The sequence below is a fragment of the Anopheles coluzzii genome, chromosome 3 (assembly GCF_943734685.1).
Source record: "Anopheles coluzzii chromosome 3, AcolN3, whole genome shotgun sequence".
NCBI lineage: Eukaryota > Metazoa > Arthropoda > Insecta > Diptera > Culicidae > Anopheles > Anopheles coluzzii.
In genome coordinates this window covers 67,076,871-67,093,589 of record NC_064671.1, presented here as the reverse complement: position 1 = coordinate 67,093,589, position 16,719 = coordinate 67,076,871, and the positions used below count along the sequence as shown (strand labels likewise).

The window sequence follows — 16,719 nt, the reverse complement described above, 5'->3', positions numbered from 1 at the left end:
ATAATACAGAACGTTATATAACTGTACAAATCCACAACAGTGAAACACAGCATCAGCATCGAGCAAACAAAAAAGAAAAAGATGACCCAAAAACTGTTTGCCATAATTGTAAAAGAGTAGGACCCAATTCAAATGGGGAAAAAACAAAAACAAAACAAACAAAAGGCATGCAACAACAACAATAACAGCGAACGAACAACGTGAACAAACAACAAAAACACACATATAAAACGAATAAATCTTCATCGAAACAGGTTTTCGCCAAAAAAAAAACTTGAAGCGTGTAGTAAAAAAAAAGGCGTTTCGTCGACTCAACACGCGCTCAACATTTTCATTCGAGCAGATTAACGCGCCGGTATCGTTATTAGAGCCTCTGTATGTGTGGTGGATAGTTATATTTGATACATGTTGTGCCCAAAACATGAATGTTTGTTCTACTAGTGCGACGATGTAACACAACTATCTTGGGAATTCAAGGTTAAATTACGTGCAATGACAAATTGAATTCGATCAAAATGGCAATCTGCAATCGTTTACCATCAAATTGATTGATCTGCTCTTATCTTCCAGCTATCGTGACTCGAAGTATACGCGTATCTCATTCGCCGTATAACAGTTACCCCTTCCTTTCGACACACACAGCCACATTTGCACATCGAGAGTGAGGAAGGGCTTGAGGTTCAAACCGCTTTATCCAACACGCTCTTATCATCGCTCTATCGCCCAAAACAGTCACCCTTTAATTGCACTGAGCAACGGTCATCGGCAACAAAGGGAGGGGAGGTTGTTCAACGCCAAGTACGTGAGCTCAACACGGTCGTTTGGGAAGGCCGCCATCGCCGCCACCGCCAGTCATTAGCAAGATGTTGTTCGTGTCGGTTTGCCGTTCGGGCCTGCTCGTCGTGCTGCTGTGCTTTGCCGCAGCTACCTGTGCGATCACGGTGCGCATTCAGGGCCTCGGTGAGGTAGTGGGGTCGGAAACGGTTACCGCCCGTACCCAGCAGCGCGTCCATCAGTTCTTCAATATACCGTATGCGGAGGCACCGACTGGGGCGCGACGCTTCCGTGCGCCGGTCCCGATCGCACCGTGGACTGCCGCGAAGGATGTGTCACTGCCGGGCCGTCCTTGTCCCCAGCCAGGCATTACCGATCAGTTGCCACCGGGCGACATAACACCCGCCATCGAGGACTGCCTCTCGCTATCGGTCTACACGAAAAATGTAAGTCATCCGAAGGAGCGATAAAGCATCTCTCTTCAGTCACGCAATGCTAATGTGCGGTCTTTTCGGCCACAGGTTACGGCGAACCATCCCGTCATGGTGTACATCCACGGTGGCTCGTTCTATCTCGGCAAGGCGGCCGACCATCCGCCCAACTATCTGCTCGAACGGGACGTCACGCTGGTTGCCGTGCAGTATCGACTCGGTGCTCTCGGCTTCCTCTCCACACTGTCCTCCACCATTCCGGGCAATGCGGGCATGCTCGATGTAGTGCTCGCCCTAAAATGGGTACAAGACCACATCGGTGACTTTGGTGGAGATGCGCGGCGTGTTACCGTGTTCGGACAGTCAGCTGGAGCGGCCGCTGTTAGTGCACTGCTGTATAGCCCAGTCGTACCGTCGTCCTACTTCGGGCAGGTCATCTTGCAGTCCGGTGGTTCGACCAGTTCCTGGGCGATCGACCCGAACCCGGTGGAGAATGCGAAAGAGATTGCCAAATTCGCTGGATGTGACGTAGTGCGCCCGCTCGAGGATGTGGAACAGTGTCTGCTGGGGTTGCCGGTACTGAGTTTGCTCAGGGCGCTTGACTTGCATTCGGTAAGATGTTGGGGTCTATTCATTCATGTGAATCTCCTGCGTGGAGTGTTTCGAATCTCGTATCAAATCGCCACGGGTTGATGAATCTCAAAAGTTACACAAGTCTTTAAAAATTAAAAATTAAAGTGCAAAGAGCTATGAATCTTTCAATATTTTCTGAAGATTTGGTTCTACGAATTTATACCCAGTGCTCACCAATCGATTCAAACCACTTTTATACTGAAATGCAATGGAACCATTCGTGGACCTTTAACGATACGTGAATCTGAAGAAATTAATGAATATTTGAAGTTTCATGATATTTTAGAGAAACATTCATTAGAGATGATTCTTTAAGTTTAATATATTCTAAAACTCTAAAGGCAAAAAGAGGGAACGTCATTGGATATTAATTTTGGAATCTAAGAGTAAATATCCAAAAATGTCCTTTATATTTTCATAAATTACTCGAGAATCAATAATATTTAGAGATTCGAGGACCCATCGAGATTAGTGAATCTTTGGAGAATGATTAAGTTTCATGAATCTGAATCAGAGTCGCTACAAAATTGATTTAATAATTCCAACATTCTCAAACGCCATTGCAGCAAGATCGTATGATGAACCAGGGTGTCAACAATATCGGTGGCTGCGGTATGGTGGTTGGCGGTCCGTCCGGTTTTCTCCCCGCTGATCCGATCCACGTGATGCGCTCGGGACAGGTGCGCAAGGACGTGCGCGTGATGGCGGGCGCTACCAAGCACGACGGTACGTTCATGGTGACCGGGCTGTACGATATACTGGCAGCAATGGAACTGATCAACAGCAAGCAGTCGAACCAGTACGATCTGATCGATACGGCGAACCGTATGTTCGGAATCGACGAGCATTCCGGCGCATTGGCAGGGTACGAGATCGAGTCCCTGTTCACCGAGCAGCAGCTCGCGAGTGGCAACTTCACTCAGCTTATGGCGGGTGTGATCGATGTGAGTATCCTTTCAGGGTGACTTCTGATAGCGCACACACAATGTTATCATCTTCGCCCTCTTGTCATCGTTACAGATTGCGGGCACTATCGTCATCAAGGCACCCGTTTTGCGAGATGTGCAAAATAATGCACGATACAGCGAGAAGGAAACGTATCTTTATTCGTTCGACTATCAGGGTGAACATACGCGCTTCGGGTATGGGGCCAACACTTCGCACTATCCGTTCCTGGGTGGGGCACATCATTCGGATGATAATATTTACCTTTTCCCTTACCCTGAGCACGTCACCCGGCTCAATACAGCCGATACGCTGATGTCAGAAATTATGGTAGATCTTTGGACGTCGTTCGCTATCGATGGCGTCCCGAAGTCTTCCAGGGGTGTGCCGGCGTGGCCTAAATTTAATGGTGAGTGGCACATATCATATTTATCGTTTGTTTGTATTTAACAGGTGAAGTTTTTTTTTGTATATCCGTAGGTCCTACTGGTCCGTATCTGCACATCAACAACCCGTTCAGCATTGGAACCAACTATTACGATGAATATGCGGTCAGTGCTCAAGACCGATCGGCAGCTAACCTTATAAAAACAACAACAGCTAGCGTGATAACCATGCTTTCACTGGTTCTAGTCATACTTTCATTTTGTCGAGTGTAAATTACAGTATGAAAGAGTTGAAATTCCACAAATGTTGTATGTCCTGCACTTTGCTACATATAAAAATGTCATTGAATTGGCAGTTGCATTTATAATTTTATTAATTGTCACACAGAATTGTCACAAAGGGTAAAAGTGAAACAAATAATAAAAGTTATGCAGTTATGATCATTGCAGGACCACATGAATAGATTGTGAGTATTATGAATATAATAAAATACATTTCGAACACATTGGATTAGCTTCCACAGTTTTCTGTACTTCGGATAATACAGCTAAATTTTTACGATACCCCTTTCTGTTTTGGAAAAATCTTTTTTTGTGTTAAACTATTTAGAAATTTAAAAAAATATTTGGGCATGAATTGGAGATGTTGCAAAGTGGCGAGGGTATTGATGAGCCACTACAGACAACTCAAACAGGGCGTAACAATCCGCATAGGGTAACAACCACGAAAGAACGTTCCTTCAGAAGGGTCCACTTCGTCAATTGAGCTTATAATAAATCACTCAAAAAACAACCACAAGATACACGATAGATTGTAATAGTTATATAAATACCTAAATTATAAACGATAATCTTTCATACCAATATAGTTTTTTTTATTAAGGTCTGTAATGGAGATGACAATGATTTGTAGTAGCGTATAAAAATAACCCAATACTCTGTTATGAATAAGAAATTACAGGGCTTCGAATCATATAAGGGAATAGTTCAACCACTTAGGGGAATGTTGCAAATCGGTAGGGAAATGTTGCAAGCAAGCTGTGGATGTTTGCAATCACTTAGGGGAGTTGTGCAATCGATTAGGGGAATGTTGCAAGCGTACTGTGGAGCTGTCATCAGACTGTGGGTGCCGCTCTAAATACCTTAAAATATTTTCGTATATTTTCGTGTAAAGACTTTACCCCGTGGCAAAGATATTTTTTATGTGCTATCAATTGTTTATAACAGATGTCATCACACAACCTTAAAAAAGGGTAACTGAAAGTCAAGAACCAACGAGCCACTGGAGAAAGCATACAAATCTGCGAAGAACGGATTTCCTGTTAAACAGCAGCCATGCATTATGCTGTTACTCGCACGACGCTGATGATGCACCTCACGAATAGATACAGGACCATCAGTGCCAGTGTGGGAACCCAGTCACTCGGGCGGAATGAAGGTAGAGGCCCGAAACCAAAATGCAAAATGCCAATGTACAGGCGGTGTATGATTGAGTAACCTTAAAATTGCTAAAGGGGACAAAAATTATCAGTTCTGTTCAAAAATTGAGATCACCCACTAAATCCACCGTTAAATTCGACACGACCGCAACTTCACGAGAGATGAATAACAAAAGACGAGTGCAAGGTAGAACGAATAGGCACACCATACCCGAAATGTGAAAGAACCGATATCGATGAACGTAAGTATTGCACCAGAGCGAATGAGAAGTATAGTACATAGTATATTGCGTACCATATGTGAGAAACGGAAAATGTTGTCCTTACACATTGGTGTGATGTTGATGGCCTGTGGTAAGTTGGGAACAATATACAAAACATCCCATTAATTGAAAATGCACTTCGTACGATGGTAAACAGTAATAGCAAAAGTTTGTGATAATTTCCCGGTTTTTTTTTTGAGAATTTCCCGGTTTTTCCGAAAAATAAAATTCCCGGCTTTCCCGGTTGAGTGGCCACCCTGTGTATATTTAGGGCAAGAAATCATTCGAATTTTCAAAGTTGCCCAACTGTTTGGTTATTTATTTTCATGATTACAAGGTTTCCAATGACTCTAATATAAGTCATTTTATGTACTACTTGACCATTTGTTATCTAAAGCTGCAAACAACTAGCAATCCGTATGCTTTGCAAACCACCTTGTGCTACGTAATCGTCAAACATATACAGTTGATGTCACAAAATAGAAGACGGGATTGCGCTAACAAGTCAATAACACATTGTTAAAATGACGAGATGTATATAACAAGACATTGTCCCATTACAAAAATCCGTAAGACATAAAAAATGGGAAATTCCCAACCACCGTCTACGTTTTGTATTTAAATCCATAAAGATTACATTCACCAACACGGTTGCTTCCGCTCGCGGTCCATGCTGTCCTGTTTAACGCGTGATCAAAGATTAATTTGCTATATCAATGCGAGCGCGAATGTCTGTGTTCTGATAACGGCTTTCTTCGCGAAAATTACCATCCTTCTGATATGCTTGCGTCTTCCTGCAGACTCTTATCTGTCGTCCCCTTGACCGCCGCGAGTCCCCCATCGATCAGCCCCATTTACCGACATTTTCCAAACAATGCTAAATCTCGAAGGAACACTTCCATTCTCCGGATACATAACTCTTATCAACACACCCCTTATGATTGTCTCTGTGTGTTGGTGCATCGAGTATGTTATCTCGTTCCTAGACGAATGCAATTTATTATACAACCCCACCACATAACCCTTATCGCCCCAATACGATATCTAATCCCGTCATCAGGCCACACCGCTGATAGTGAGCTCCCACCTATTCCATGCAGCTCAAAGGTAACTTCTATCGACCCCCAAATTCGTATAAAAGGATGCACTTTCGGCTAGATACTTCAGAAAGTGATTGGCCTGTGCATAGTACAAACTCCTCACTGAACAGCTCGACAATACGTACAGTTTCAAGCATGGGGCGTCTTCAGTATTCCTTCGCTGCTCTACTATCCGTGCTCACGATCGCCTCGATTATTGGCACTTCCCTGTCCCAAGATTATCAGGGACCGGTGGTAGACATCCAAGGACTTGGATCAGTCTTGGGAACCATGGGAGAGACGGCCTGGACTGGACGACCCATCTACCAGTTCTTCAACATCAAGTACGCCGAGGCTCCGGTAGGAGAACAACGCTTCCGTGCTCCTCTCAGTGTACTTCCCTGGTCTGGTGTCATGAATGTCACCGCTCCTGGTCGTGGTTGTCCTCAGCGACGCACTATTTCTCAAGATGACCCCGATGCCGAGGATTGTCTCACGCTTTCCGTCTACTCCAACGATGTAAGTAATTGCTCCTCTACTGTTTGTGGACTCAACTAACCGAAATTCCTCCTTCAGCTTACGGCCAATCGTCCCGTCATGCTCTACGTCCACGGAGGTGCCTTCGTGGTTGGATCCGCGGAGCGATTCGGACCTGAGTATTTGCTCGAGAAGGACATCGTCCTCGTCGTCATACAGTATCGCTTGGGTACGCTCGGATTTCTCTCTACTGGTACCGAGGCTATCCCTGGTAACGCTGCCATGTACGACGTGCTCGAGTCGCTTGAATGGGTATCCCGACACATTCGTAGCTTCGGTGGAAACCCAGAGGACGTTACGATCTTTGGAGAGTCTGCCGGAGGACATGCAGTTTCCGCTATGCTCCATAGCCCCCGTGTTCGCGAGGGACTCTTCAAACGTGCCATCATCCAGTCCGGTACCTTGTTCATGCCCTGGGTCATCTGTCAGGATCCTACCGAGGGCGCATACGAGATCGCTCGTATTATCGGTTGTCCCATGACGACTCCTGCCGAGATCGATAACTGCCTTAAGAGTGCATCGGTCAGTGATTTGGTGTTGGCTCAAGACGAACACAAGGTGAGTATTTTTACTTTTAGTAGTTCTACACTTATTACATATCTATTTCGACACTTTACTTTCCTTCACAGAAAAATGAGTTCAGCTCTCCAGGATATCCCAAAGTTGCTGGAGCTTGTATCACCGTCGGTGGAGCTCTTGGAGATGAAAGCTTCATGCCCGTTCACCCCAGAGAGTCTACCTACTTCCGGGATGTTGAGATCATCTTCGGAATGAACTCCCAGGAGGGTCTCATCTTCTTCAACGAATACTTCCAATATGCTTTAGACTCCCAACCCATCGAGTTCGACTCTCACTGGGACTTCCTGGAGTTTCTCAAGACCGTTAACATCAAGTTTGGATCTGGTGCCTTCGTCGATGCCGTTGTTGGCTATGAGCTGCTATCCAAAGCCACCTGGGAGGAAATGGATCGTGCTAACTTCTCGGAGATAGTTCCTCTGTTCATTGATGTGAGTGATCAGGATCGCTAGATGATCTTGCATTGCTTTTATAACCTTCAATTTCTTTCTTCAGGTTGCTGGAAACTTGGCTCTAAAGTACGGATCCGTCGAGGAAGCTAATCGATTCGCTAGAGCGCTTCCCGGACAAGTCTACCTCTACAACTTTGACTACGTTGGTCCACCGTCTCCAATGACTCCCGGTTTCCCCTACGATTTCCCTAACTCAGTGGGTCATGGCGATGAGCTCAAGTTCCTGTTCCCCATGTCGAACGTACTGAACGAAGAACACACCCAAATGGCTAAGATCATGGTGGATCTTTGGACGTCCTTTGCGATCACTGGCGTACCTCAGGCCGACAACGTCATTCCATGGCCAGCTGTATCGAGTAAGTAATACTCATGTCCCAATGGGCATTCCTTATTTCTCTAACCAATTCTCTTTCAACAATCTTTCATACCTGTTTAGGGCCATTTGGACCATACTTCCGACTCGTGAACCCTCCGGAGCAGAAAGAGTACTTCGTCAATGAGCTTACCAACAGTGTTGAAAAGGCCAGAGGACCCCGAAAGCTTTCCGTTTCGCCGGCAACCTGCCTGGATCTCTTCTTAAATCGGAGCCCCAAGAACTAAGCAATGAGACCCGCAAGCATACTCCTCCACTAAACCTATCCTAATAATTTCGACCTTAATCAGAGGCTCGTCAGTACAATAAACTAATAATCAAGCATCATACTCCTTCCTTTGTTGCACGTGTTCTTTGACTGACTCAGATAACGGTACGCTACGTTACGATACGGCGGACCCCCCAAAGACGAGATACGCTCGGTGAGCTTTGAGCTTTCATTCATGACCACCGACTCCTTATCGGTCCATTGAGCCGGTCGCTTGTGCATGCACAGCTCGAGTGCATTTCATTCATTATCTACAGGTTCGAGGGTTGTTGATAACTAACCGGTTTATGTTTCCTGTTGCCAGATTGATTCTCTTCCGTACAATAAATCTCACGCCATTCTCTATCCGCTGACGATCGCGATAAGCCATAATTCGACTTATCGACTGACCGAAATATTCTTTCGATACAAAATGAAAAAGAGCACATTTTCACGAGATAACAAATTGACACGAGGGTTCCACTGTACCGTATTGTACTGTCCTTAGCTGCCGTCGCGTACACTTACGACTCAGATCGAGAAGTTTACAGAGAGGGATGGTATGTGCATAAAAAAGGATATTACAACACAGGATATCGGATATAATGTGGTGTCCAAGATCAGACAAACTACATCTACATTAGTTAACTAATGATCGCGCACTAATCCTAATAAAAGTATCCTAATATTAGTGTAATATACATTTATAGAAACTTCATAACATATCGCTTGTCGAAACAAACGAAATCAAAATATAATGCATTTTTCCACAAAGTTACATTACAATAAATGTTATGGAATACTGTTGTACATGATCCATAATCACGAACGCTGATGTAAGCAAGGATTAAGCATAAAATACGATTGGTGTGATCATTGAAATAACTCTACACATTTTGTGATTCCCAGGACAACGAGAGACAGACATATATAAACGTGTTTAAAATTATTCTAAAACTCATTTTTATCCCGAATACAGCGATATTTGCTTCCTATGCACCAGATACTGCATCTGCAACATCCTTCCACATCCATCTATTAGTCCTTTGGCATAGTCCTTGGCGCTGTAAGATGCCAAATTATCAAGCAAGATGCTTGTTGCAAGCAATATTTTCATTAGAAGATATGCGTGAAGCATCCCAATTTTCATGCATTTATAGCGAATATTCCATGACGGGCATGTTGTTACGTCGTACGAGTCGTACGAGTAAAGTACCACGAGACCGGCTTCAAGACTCTGCTTCATAGGATCATTTCTATTGGCAAGTTTTCAACTCACTTTGTTCTGAAAGTCGAGCTATTCACTCTAACATACAAAGTGGGAAATTCCCAACCACCGTCTGCCTTTTGTATTTAAATCCATAAAGATTACATCCAAACGGATACTTCCGCTCGCGGTCCATGTTGCCCCAATAAACACGTGATCAAAGATTACTTTGCTACATCAATGCGAGCGCAAATGTCTGTGTTCTGATAACGGCTTTCTTCGCGAAAATTACCATCCCTCTGATATGCTTGCGTCTTCTTGCAGACTCTTATCTGTAGTTCCCTTGACCGCCGCGAGTCCCCCATCGATCAGCCCCATTTACCGACATTTTCCAAACAATGCTAAATCTCGAAGGAACACTTCCATTCTCCGGATACATAACTCTTATCAACACACCCCTTATGATTGTCTCTGTGTGTTGGTGCATCGAGTATGTTATCTCGTTCCTAGACGAATGCAATTTATTATACAACCCCACCACATAACCCTTATCGCCCCAATACGATATCTAATCCCGTCATCAGGCCACACCGCTGATAGTGAGCTCCCACCTATTCCATGCAGCTCAAAGGTAACTTCTATCGACCCCCAAATTCGTATAAAAGGATGCACTTTCGGCTAGATACTTCAGAAAGTGATTGGCCTGTGCATAGTACAAACTCCTCACTGAACAGCTCGACAATACGTACAGTTTCAAGCATGGGGCGTCTTCAGTATTCCTTCGCTGCTCTACTATCCGTGCTCACGATCGCCTCGATTATTGGCACTTCCCTGTCCCAAGATTATCAGGGACCGGTGGTAGACATCCAAGGACTTGGATCAGTCTTGGGAACCATGGGAGAGACGGCCTGGACTGGACGACCCATCTACCAGTTCTTCAACATCAAGTACGCCGAGGCTCCGGTAGGAGAACAACGCTTCCGTGCTCCTCTCAGTGTACTTCCCTGGTCTGGTGTCATGAATGTCACCGCTCCTGGTCGTGGTTGTCCTCAGCGACGCACTATTTCTCAAGATGACCCCGATGCCGAGGATTGTCTCACGCTTTCCGTCTACTCCAACGATGTAAGTAATTGCTCCTCTACTGTTTGTGGACTCAACTAACCGAAATTCCTCCTTCAGCTTACGGCCAATCGTCCCGTCATGCTCTACGTCCACGGAGGTGCCTTCGTGGTTGGATCCGCGGAGCGATTCGGACCTGAGTATTTGCTCGAGAAGGACATCGTCCTCGTCGTCATACAGTATCGCTTGGGTACGCTCGGATTTCTCTCTACTGGTACCGAGGCTATCCCTGGTAACGCTGCCATGTACGACGTGCTCGAGTCGCTTGAATGGGTATCCCGACACATTCGTAGCTTCGGTGGAAACCCAGAGGACGTTACGATCTTTGGAGAGTCTGCCGGAGGACATGCAGTTTCCGCTATGCTCCATAGCCCCCGTGTTCGCGAGGGACTCTTCAAACGTGCCATCATCCAGTCCGGTACCTTGTTCATGCCCTGGGTCATCTGTCAGGATCCTACCGAGGGCGCATACGAGATCGCTCGTATTATCGGTTGTCCCATGACGACTCCTGCCGAGATCGATAACTGCCTTAAGAGTGCATCGGTCAGTGATTTGGTGTTGGCTCAAGACGAACACAAGGTGAGTATTTTTACTTTTAGTAGTTCTACACTTATTACATATCTATTTCGACACTTTACTTTCCTTCACAGAAAAATGAGTTCAGCTCTCCAGGATATCCCAAAGTTGCTGGAGCTTGTATCACCGTCGGTGGAGCTCTTGGAGATGAAAGCTTCATGCCCGTTCACCCCAGAGAGTCTACCTACTTCCGGGATGTTGAGATCATCTTCGGAATGAACTCCCAGGAGGGTCTCATCTTCTTCAACGAATACTTCCAATATGCTTTAGACTCCCAACCCATCGAGTTCGACTCTCACTGGGACTTCCTGGAGTTTCTCAAGACCGTTAACATCAAGTTTGGATCTGGTGCCTTCGTCGATACCGTTGTTGGCTATGAGCTGCTATCCAAAGCCACCTGGGAGGAAATGGATCGTGCTAACTTCTCGGAGATAGTTCCTCTGTTCATTGATGTGAGTGATCAGGATCGCTAGATGATCTTCCATTGCTGTTATAACCTTCAATTTCTTCCTACAGGTTGCTGGAAACTTGGCCCTCAAGTACGGATCCGTCGAGGAGGCTAACCGATTCGCTAGAGCGCTTCCCGGACAAGTCTACCTCTACAACTTTGACTACGTTGGTCCACCATCTCCAATGACTCCCGGTTTCCCGTACGATTTTCCCAACTCAGTCGGTCATGGCGATGAGCTCAAGTTCCTGTTCCCCATGTCGAACGTACTGAACGAAGAACACACCCAAATGGCTAAGATCATGGTGGATCTTTGGACGTCCTTTGCCATTACTGGCGTACCTCAGGCCGACAACGTCATTCCATGGCCAGCTGTATCGAGTAAGTAATACTCATGTCCAAACGGTCATTCCTTATTTCTTTAACCAATTCTCTTTCAACAATCTTTCATATCTCTTTAGGGCCATTTGGACCATACTTCCGACTCGTGAACCCTCCGGAGCAGAAAGAGTACTTCGTCAATGAGCTTACCAACAGTGTTGAAAAGGCCAGAGGACCCCGAAAGCTTTCCGTTTCGCCGGCAACCTGCCTGGATCTCTTCTTAAATCGGAGCCCCAAGAACTAAGCAATGAGACCCGCAAGCATACTCCTCCACTAAACCTATCCTAATAATTTCGACCTTAATCAGAGGCTCGTTAGTACAATAAATTAATAATCAAGCATCATACTCCTTCCTTTGTTGCACGTGTTCTTTGACTGACTGAGATAACGGTACGCTACGTTACGCTACGACGGACCCCCAAAGACGAGATACGCGCGGTGAGCTTTGAGCTTTCATTCATGACCACCGACTCCTTATCAGTTCATTGAGCCGGTCGCTTGTGCATGCACAACTCGAATGCATTTCAATCATTATCTACAGGTTCGAGGGTTGTTGATAACTAACCGGTTTATGTGTCCTGTTACCAGATTGATTCTCTTCCACACAATAAATTCCACCCCCTTTCCTATCCACGAATGATTGCGATAAGCCATTCAGAAATTCACTTATTGACTGACCGAAGTACTCTCCCCCCCCCCTTCGTCAATGGTGCTCCTGTAGGTCAAGTCCCATCAAGTAATTATCGGTCAAACACAAGCTACGAGCTGACGGTTGTGACCGAGATATATAAAAATTAGGGATATTACATAAGATTTTTAATTGAAGGAAAAGTCCCAACAACATGTTTATATTACAATACAACAAATACTGAAACTATGCTGAATTATTTTCTAGCGCATGTTTGTGATTTAAAGCCATTTTATACTCAAAACAGTTGTTTATCTTTGATTCTTTTAAAATTTATTGCATTCCAGACACAAGGTAACCGTAAAGAGAGGTTAAAAATAGCTGAATATATACGAGATGTGTCCAGATAGCAAAAGAGACCAGAGGAATTGCCCTTCTCACATCTGGCCAATGCTGACCCCGTATGTCAAATTGGCTAAGTCTTGACAAGCAATCATTCAAATAACGATAACAGGGATTCCCAAGGTATTTTGGTTGATTTCAATTTTTTTAAAGTTATTTCCCATAGCTTTTTGGATCGTTCCCACGATTTATTGGGCGTTATCCGTATGTTCCAATCCAATTGTATTGATGTCCAATCGGACGAATCGGTAACGGTAATTAAATCGAGAGGCTAACCCAAACAATTACGGAAACCAACATATAAATCATGGGAAACCATGTATTATTTGACATGGATTTCAAAAATGCATGGGATGATTTCAGTGAACTATTCTACTAGCTCAAGAAACAGTAAGTCAAGTATTAGTATTCCAAACTGGTCTGTACTCCTGATCTCCTGTTAAGAACGTCATGGAATACGATAATTGAGGAAGCCCGTCGTCACAACCGACGACGATACGACTGCTGATGTTAGCGCAAGGATGCTTCAAATGTTCCAGCCCTGTTATTGTGATAGTTGCTTAAGCATGAAGCTAAAGATATCATCCAGTCTCACTCGGAGTCTTGAATCTCTTGAAGAGTCTTGATAAATGAATCCCTCCAAGCAGGACGCCCGAGAATGGGTTGAAATTATTTTTGTTGGAAAATAGTCTGCTATTTCGAAAATATGTTGTATTCATATCATGCGTCCAATTTTATATACAATAGCGTGAAATGGTCATCTCGAACTTCATGTTCTCTAGGTCTCTTGCCTATGATCTTAACATAGTGTGCCCTTGCCAACTCTCATCAGCCACACTTCCAAAGTTCAATCGATAACCAATGCTCTTTGATAGAACGATTGCGTGGGAAAACCCCTCCATTGATGCCTTACGATACGAGACCGGAACAACGGCACCAAGATTGCTCGTGTTTTATTATGGGACGAAGATAAGCATTCTCCAAAACCTTACTTCCGCTCGACGAACATGTCGCCAGACACGCATGATCAAAGACCTGTTCTGATAACGAGCGGCATTGCATTTTTTTTTTTCATTTTTCGTTATGTTTGCTGCCCACCGGTCTTATCGATTGAATCCCTGACACAACAAGAGGGTTTAAACAAGCCCCCATCAATCAAAGTGCATAACGAGCACACTCACACACCGCTGTTTGATAGGACATACTAATCCAAAAGCCTCAATAAAATACCCGATATGCATCGTGCATTATCTTATTCAATCCCCTTCAAAATGATTTTACAACACCATAATCATTACCAACGAATTATACCACCCTATTCCCTATAAATCGGGCGATTAACGATATCTCGCTTAACTTTATGATGCAGATCTGGTAGCTTCTATCGGCTCCACATTCGTATAAAAGAATGCACTTTCGGCTAGCTGCTTCAGTAAGTGTTTGGGCCTGCTCAGACCAAATTAAAAATTACAATTCTGTCCCTCGTTGCAAACATGGCTAGTGTTCAATTGTCAACGACAGCTGTATTAATCGTGCTCGCGATCGCCTCGATCGCAGGTACATCGGTTGCTCAAGATGATCAAACTCCTGTAGTAAGAATAGGAAGGTTAGGAGCAGTCATGGGAACCATGGGAGAGACGGCATGGACTGGACGACCCATCTATAAGTTCTTCAACGTCAAGTACGCCGAGGCTCCGGTGGGACGAAACCGTTTCCGACCCCCGCGGAGCGTACGCCCATGGACTGGTGTTATGAATGCTACAGTTCCTGGGCGTGCCTGCCCTCAGCGGCGCACTCTCTCTCAGGATGACCCTGATGCCGAGGATTGTCTCACGCTTTCGATCTATTCTAACAACGTAAGTATTCTCGCTTGTAACGTCTGTGGACATACCTAACCCAACCTTCTATTCTAGCTTACGGGTAATCGTCCCGTCATGCTCTACGTCCACGGAGGTGCCTTCGTGGTCGGATCCGCGGAGCGATTCGGACCTGAGTATTTGCTCGAGAAGGACATCGTCCTCGTCGTCATACAGTATCGCTTGGGTACACTCGGATTCCTGTCAACTGGAACCAAATCTATTCCCGGAAATGCCGCCATGTACGACGTAATGGAGTCGCTTGAGTGGGTATCCCGACACATTCGTAGCTTCGGTGGAAACCCACTAGAAGTAACGATCTTCGGTGAGTCTGCCGGAGGACATGCAGTTTCCGCTATGCTCCATAGCCCCCGGGTTCGTGAGGGACTCTTCAAACGCGCCATCATCCAGTCCGGTACCTTGTTCATGCCCTGGGTCATCTGTCAGGATCCTACCGAGGGTGCATACGAGATCGCTAACATCATCGGTTGTAACATGACGACTCCTGCCGAGATCGACAGATGTCTCAAGAACGCATCGGTCCGCGATTTGGTTTTGGCGCAAGACGAACACAAGGTAATTAATATGCGTTAACATATTTTGGTTCCTATCGCCCTTTGATTCATATAATCTACACTCGCTTATCCTTAACAGAAAAATGAGTTCAGCTCACCAGGATATCCCAAGGTTGCTGGAGCTTGCATCACCGTCGGTGGAGCTTACGGAAACCAGAGCTTCATGCCCGTTCACCCCAGAGAGTCTACCTACTTCCGGGATGTTGAGATCATCTTCGGAATGAACTCCCAGGAGGGTCTTATCTTCTTCAACGAGTACTTCCGCTACGCCCTGGATTCTCAACCCATCGAGTTCGACTCTCACTGGGACTTCCTGGAGTTTCTCAAGACCGTTAACATCAAGTTTGGATCTGGTGCGTTCGTCGATGCCGTTGTTGGCTATGAGCTCCTGTCCAAAGCCACCTGGGAGGAAATGGATCGTGCTAACTTCTCAGAGATAGTTCCTCTGTTCATTGATGTGAGTGATCAGGATCGCTGGACGATCTTCTATTGCTATTCTAAGCTTCAATTTCTCCCTCCAGGTTGCTGGAAACTTGGCCCTCAAATACGGTTCCGTCGAGGAGGCTAACCGATTCGCTAGAGCGCTTCCAGGGCAAGTCTACCTCTACAACTTTGACTATGTTGGGCCGCCGTCTCCTGTTACCCCCGGATTTCCGTACGATTTCCCCAACACAGTCGGTCATGGCGATGAGCTCAAGTTCTTGTTCCCCATGTCAAACGTACTGAACGAAGAGCACACCCAAATGGCTAAGATCATGGTGGGTCTGTGGACGTCCTTTGCGATCACTGGCAAGCCTCAGGCTGATAACGTCATGCCATGGCCAACTGTATCGAGTAAGTATTACAGATGTAATTTAAACATCATTCCTGATTTCTTTAACCATCACTGTTGTCCACCTTTTCAGGACCATTTGGACCGTATTTCCGACTCGTCAACCCGCCAGAACAGAAAGAATATTTTGTCAATGAGTTAACGAACAGTGTGGAGAAAGCCAGAGGACCGCGAAAGCCATCCTCTTCCTCGCAGACTTCTGCGTTGCTAGCGCACTGTAATGATCTTCTCTTAAAACGGAGTAATGTTTACTGACCATAAACACTGACCTGACTTTGCTAATCCTCTTGTAACACAGACGTGATAGCAAAATATACTTATTCGCAAGCATCCTACATGATTGAAGTTACACTTACCAATGATATATCACTAAGGCTCTTTTTTAATTCAAATAAAATTTAAGCGCACTTAATGTCATACAATGCACTGTTGTGTTATTACCACAACAGCCATATCCATCACTTACACACTGAACACGATAACGATAAGAGAGAAGCGCGAGAAGAGAGAACCTTGCTTTCTCAAATCATAGAGCAGAATCACAATGTGAGATACCTTTC

At 45.2% G+C, this 16,719-nt stretch overlaps 2 protein-coding genes across 11 annotated transcripts; both read left to right on the top strand.

Moving 5' to 3' along the window:
- The first annotated feature begins 325 nt into the window (after window positions 1-325).
- On the top strand, window positions 326-3,733 carry LOC120958154 (glutactin-like). The gene is made up of 6 exons (XM_040380739.2): window positions 326-477; window positions 571-1,220; window positions 1,296-1,817; window positions 2,405-2,782; window positions 2,859-3,192; window positions 3,264-3,733. Exons 2-6 carry the CDS (start codon window positions 864-866, stop codon window positions 3,440-3,442), a joined length of 1,770 nt encoding a protein of 589 aa, XP_040236673.2. The 5' UTR covers window positions 326-477; window positions 571-863; the 3' UTR covers window positions 3,443-3,733.
- A 1,836-nt stretch (window positions 3,734-5,569) lies between these two features.
- Window positions 5,570-16,693, top strand: LOC120957491 (esterase E4-like). 10 transcript variants are annotated; one of them, XM_049610144.1, is made up of 6 exons: window positions 5,570-6,469; window positions 10,522-10,561; window positions 14,850-15,328; window positions 15,407-15,784; window positions 15,849-16,161; window positions 16,233-16,685. In XM_049610144.1, the coding sequence occupies exons 1-6, from the start codon at window positions 5,966-5,968 to the stop codon at window positions 16,412-16,414; spliced, it is 1,896 nt and encodes a 631-aa protein (XP_049466101.1). In that variant the 5' UTR covers window positions 5,570-5,965; the 3' UTR covers window positions 16,415-16,685. The 10 variants fall into 10 exon arrangements, with proteins under 10 accessions (XP_049466101.1, XP_049466100.1, XP_049466103.1 ...); XM_049610141.1 differs by lacking the exons at window positions 5,570-6,469; window positions 14,850-15,328 and adding exons at window positions 9,621-10,464; window positions 11,112-11,144 and having other exon boundaries at window positions 10,522-11,040; window positions 15,440-15,784; window positions 16,233-16,503; XM_049610143.1 differs by lacking the exon at window positions 10,522-10,561 and having other exon boundaries at window positions 5,571-6,469; window positions 14,810-15,328; window positions 16,233-16,684.
- Window positions 16,694-16,719: the final 26 nt, after the last annotated feature.

What these genes read in the sequence shown, in the direction of transcription:
- LOC120957491 (XM_049610142.1), top strand. Translation starts at nt 9,961, where the DNA reads ATGCAGCTCAAAGGTAACTTCTATCGACCCCCAAATTCGTATAAAAGG. An exon ending in TTTCCGTCTACTCCAACGAT is followed by an intron (nt 10,465 to 14,809) that starts GTAAGTAATTGC and finishes CTTCTATTCTAG; the next exon opens with CTTACGGGTAATCGTCCCGT. An exon ending in TGGCGCAAGACGAACACAAG is followed by an intron (nt 15,329 to 15,406) that starts GTAATTAATATG and finishes TATCCTTAACAG; the next exon opens with AAAAATGAGTTCAGCTCACC.
- LOC120958154 (XM_040380739.2), top strand. Translation starts at nt 864, where the DNA reads ATGTTGTTCGTGTCGGTTTGCCGTTCGGGCCTGCTCGTCGTGCTGCTG. An exon ending in TATCGGTCTACACGAAAAAT is followed by an intron (nt 1,221 to 1,295) that starts GTAAGTCATCCG and finishes TTTCGGCCACAG; the next exon opens with GTTACGGCGAACCATCCCGT. An exon ending in TTATGGCGGGTGTGATCGAT is followed by an intron (nt 2,783 to 2,858) that starts GTGAGTATCCTT and finishes TCATCGTTACAG; the next exon opens with ATTGCGGGCACTATCGTCAT.